General features: G+C 48.7%; 1 protein-coding gene across 1 annotated transcript in view; it reads right to left on the minus strand.

Moving 5' to 3' along the window:
• LOC132388966 (uncharacterized) overlaps positions 1 to 3,674 on the minus strand; it is an 87,521-nt gene extending 83,847 nt beyond the window's left edge. Inside the window, exon 1 of the mRNA XM_059961390.1 lies at positions 3,346 to 3,674. Within this exon, the coding sequence (XP_059817373.1) occupies positions 3,346 to 3,409 (64 nt within the window). The 5' untranslated portion in view covers positions 3,410 to 3,674. The remainder of the gene's footprint in view (positions 1 to 3,345) is intronic.
• Between the last annotated feature and the right edge of the window lie 738 nt (positions 3,675 to 4,412).

Consider the following 4,412-nt stretch of genomic DNA (forward strand, 5'->3'; position numbering starts at 1 on the left):
TTCAATACTGTAAGTGTGCATGTCTCTGTGAACACACAGTCCTGAGTTTAAATCTGACTTTATATCTACAGTGGCATTCAAAAGTTTGGGCACCCCTGGTCAAAATTTCTGTTACTGTGAATAGCTAAGCGAGTAAAAGATGACCTGATATCCAAAAGGCATAAATAAAGTTAAAGATAACATGTTTCTTTAATATTTTAAGCAAGATTACTTTTTTATTTCCATCTTTTACAGTTTCAAAATAACAAAAAAAGGAAAAGGGCCTGAAGCAAACGTTTGGGCACCCTGTATTGTCAGTACTTAGTAACACCCCCTTTGGCAAGTTTCACAGCTTGCAAGTGCTTTCTGCAGCCAGCTAAGAGTCTTTCAATTCTTATTTGGGGGATTTTCACCCACTCTTCCTTGCAAAAAGCTGCTAGTTCTGTGAGGTTCTTGGGCCGTCTTGCATACACTGCTCTTTTGAGGTCTATCCACAGATTTTCAATGATGTTTAGGTCAGGGGACTGCGAGGGCCATGGCAAAACCTTCAGCTTGCACCTCTTGAGGTAGTCCATTATGGATTTTGAGGTGTGTTCAGGATCATTACCCTGTTGTAGAAGCCATCCTCATTTCATCTTCAGCTTTCTTACAGACAGTGTGATGTTTGCTTCCAGAATTTGCTGGAATTTAATTGAATTCATTCTTCCCTCTACCAGTGAAATGTTCCCCGTGCCACTGGCTGCAACACAAGCCCAAAGCAAGATCGATCCACCCCCGTGCTTAATAGTTGGAGAGGTGTTCTTTTCATGAAATTCTGCACTTTTTTTTCTCCAAACACACCTTTGCTCATTGTGGCCATAAAGATCTATTTTAACTTCATCAGTCCTCAGGGCTTGTTTCCAAAATGCATCAGGCTTGTTCAGATGTTCCTTTGCAAACTTCTGACCCAGAATTTTGTGGTGAGGAAAGGTTTTCTTCTGATGCCTCTTCCATGAAGGTCATATTTGTGCAGGTGTCGCTGCACAGTAGAACAGTGCACCACCACTCTAGGGTCTGCTAAATCTTCCTGAAGGTCTTTTGCATTCAAATGGTGGTTTTGATTTCCCTTTCTAGCAATCCTACGAGCAGTTCGCTCAGAAAGTTTTCTTGGTCTTCCAGACCACAAATTGACCTCCACCGTTCCTTGTTAACTGCCATTCCTTAATTAAATTACGAACTGAGGAAACGGCTACCTGAAAATGCTTTGCTATTTTCTTATAACCTTCTCCTGCTTTGTGGGTATCATTTATTTTAATTTTCAGAGTGCTAGGCAGCTGCTTAGAGGAGCCCATGGCTGCTGATTGTTGGGACAAGGTTTGAGGAGTCAGGGTATTTATAAAGCTTTGAAATTTACATCAGCTAGCCTTTCCTAACGATGACTGTGAACAAGCCATAGCCCTAACAAGACCTAAACAAGGTCTGAGAGCTTGGTAAAAGTTATCTGAGAGCTCAAGTCTCTTGGGGTGCCCAAACTTCTGCATGGTGCTCCTTTCCTTTTTTTCACTCTAAAATTGTACAAAACTAAAATAATACACTAATCTTGTTTAAAATGTTGAAAAAAGTTTCATCATTAACTTTATGTTTTGGAGATCAGTACATTTTCTACTCACTTAACTATTCACAGTAACAGAAATTTTGACCAGGGGTGCCCAAACCTTTGCACACCACTGTATTTAGCAGGGGTGTCTCAGAGTTTTGCCCACTACTGCATCTGTCAACGTGGTACGGAAGGTGAGTTTGTAAATCTGGCGAGAACGGCGAGGGTGGAGCCCCGCGGGAGAGAATATGGGAGGTGATAGAGGCCCGGGGGTGTTGGTGGCGCGGGTGCAAACGCAGCCAGCCATGAGACACCGAGCAGGGTCATTTAATTTCAAACAATAGGTTTATTGATAATCACAGAATGTTTCCCTGGTGCTTCCCGCCCCCTCCCCTCTCCCTTCACCTTTTCCCAACCAAGATTGCCCTCTCACTGCCGCCTTCCCACTCTCAGTCCACAATACGGACCCGTATCAGAATCAGGTCTGTCGTCGCTCACATGTGTCATGAAATTTATTGTTTTTGTTTGCTATATATAGCCGTCAGACCTCGCTTCCTGACCTTTCTGGAACACCCCCACCCCTCACAAAGCACCGCCTCTCCCACATCCAGCAGTCGCTGGTGGCCCTCTGCCCCGCTCGGTGGGGAGGGTCACTGCTTTGCGAGGCGCGGGGGCTTGTTACAGAAGGGTCGGGAAGGCAAGTGCGCACTGTGCATGAACACACGTATGTACTTCCGTATGTATCTCCACACACACGCACACACTCACACACACACACTCACACACACACACACACACACACTCACACACACACACTCACACACACACACACACACACTCACACACACACACTCACACACACACAGACACACACACACACACACAGACACACACACACACACACACACACTCACACACACACACACACTCACACACACACACTCACACACACACACACACACACTCACACACACACACTCACACACACACAGACACACACACACACACACACACACTCACACACACACACACACTCACACACACACACTCACACACACACACACCACCCCCACACACACACAGACTCACACACACACTCACACACACACAGACACACACTCAAACACACACACACACTCACACACACACACACACACTCACACACACACACACACTCACACACACACACACACACACACACACACACGCGCGCACGCGCACACACACACTCACACACACACACACACACACTCACACACACACACACACGCGCGCGCACGCGCACACACACACTCACACACACACACACACACACTCACACACACACACACTCACGCGGGCGCGCGCACACACACTCACACACACACACACACACACTCACACACACACACACTCACGCCCAACTGTTCTGAACATTCACACACACTCACACGCAGACACAACAGCACACCTGGGCCTGCGCACACCGTCTCAGATTTCCCACAGACCCACAACTTCGCGCACTCAGATGGGTACCCGAACTCCTTTTCCCTCCGTCCCTCTCTAATCTGTACTCTCCCCTATCTCACCCTCACACGCGCCCTAAACTCTCCTAAACTCTCACCTTTCTCTCTCACACGCATCCTCCCCAGTCACACTCTCACACTCCCTGTCCCTCAAAACCTCTACCCCATTCTTCAACCAGACACGAGACCCTCGCCCGCACTCACACACCCTCCCGCCCTCTCCCTACCGCAGCAGTCCCCCTCCATGTCCCTCCTGAACCGCACACGGAAGAGGCCCTGACCCACCTTTCTGACACTTGCTGCAGCAGCGATCGTTGTGCCGGTACTGCGCGGGGGAACAGTTCTCCATGCTGCGCCGCTGCCGTGTGCCTGCCGCAGGCGAGCGAGCGACCGCGGGGCCTCAGAAGAAAAAGAGACCCGTGCGGAAAAACAACAAAACTCAAGCCGGCGATGTCAGGGGAGGAGAGGGCCCGGGGGCGGGGGATTTCAAGGTCAGCATAGGAAAAAAGAGTGCGGGCCGACACGAGAGCTCCGAAAAGGCGTCACGTAAGGGAAACGTTGTGGGCAGGCGGTGAAAAACAGACGGGGCTCGGAGCACCTGAGGCGGGGATCAATTTAACCACAAGCCGTCAATTAGTGCGGAAACAAGTCTTGCGCAGCCGAGTCAAACGTCTTGTTGACCGATAACAACATCAACTGTAGAGCAAGCGACAGTCAGCAGTCCAGCTCACCCCACCCGCCACAGTCCGACACTGCCCATTCACAAACCACTGAACCGAAACATCCCATTCACACACAACTGATCAAACACTTCCCAGTGACACACCAATAATCCAACACTTCCCCAGTCACACAGCACTGATCCAAAGTTTCCCATTCACACACCACTGATACAACACTTCCCCGTTCACACACAACTGTTCCAACACTTCCCATTCACACACCACTGATCCAACACTGCCCATTCACAAACCACTGAACCGAAACATCCCATTCACACACAACTGATCCAACACTTCCCAGTGACACACCAATAATCCAACACTTCCCCAGTCACACAGCACTGATCCAAAGTTTCCCATTCACACACCACTGATACAACGCTTCCCCGTTCACACACAACTGATCCAACACTTCGCATTCACTCACCTCTGATCCAACACTTCCCACTCACAAACCACTGACCCGACACTTCCCATTCAAACACCACTGATCAAACATTTCCCATTCACACACCAATAATCCAACACATCCCCAGTAACAAACCACTGATCCAACACTTCCCATTCACACACCACTGATCCAACACTTCCCATTCACAAACCACTAATCCGACACTTCCCATTCACACA

This window comes from Hypanus sabinus, unplaced genomic scaffold, assembly GCF_030144855.1.
Source record: "Hypanus sabinus isolate sHypSab1 unplaced genomic scaffold, sHypSab1.hap1 scaffold_444, whole genome shotgun sequence".
NCBI classification, from domain to species: domain Eukaryota; kingdom Metazoa; phylum Chordata; class Chondrichthyes; order Myliobatiformes; family Dasyatidae; genus Hypanus; species Hypanus sabinus.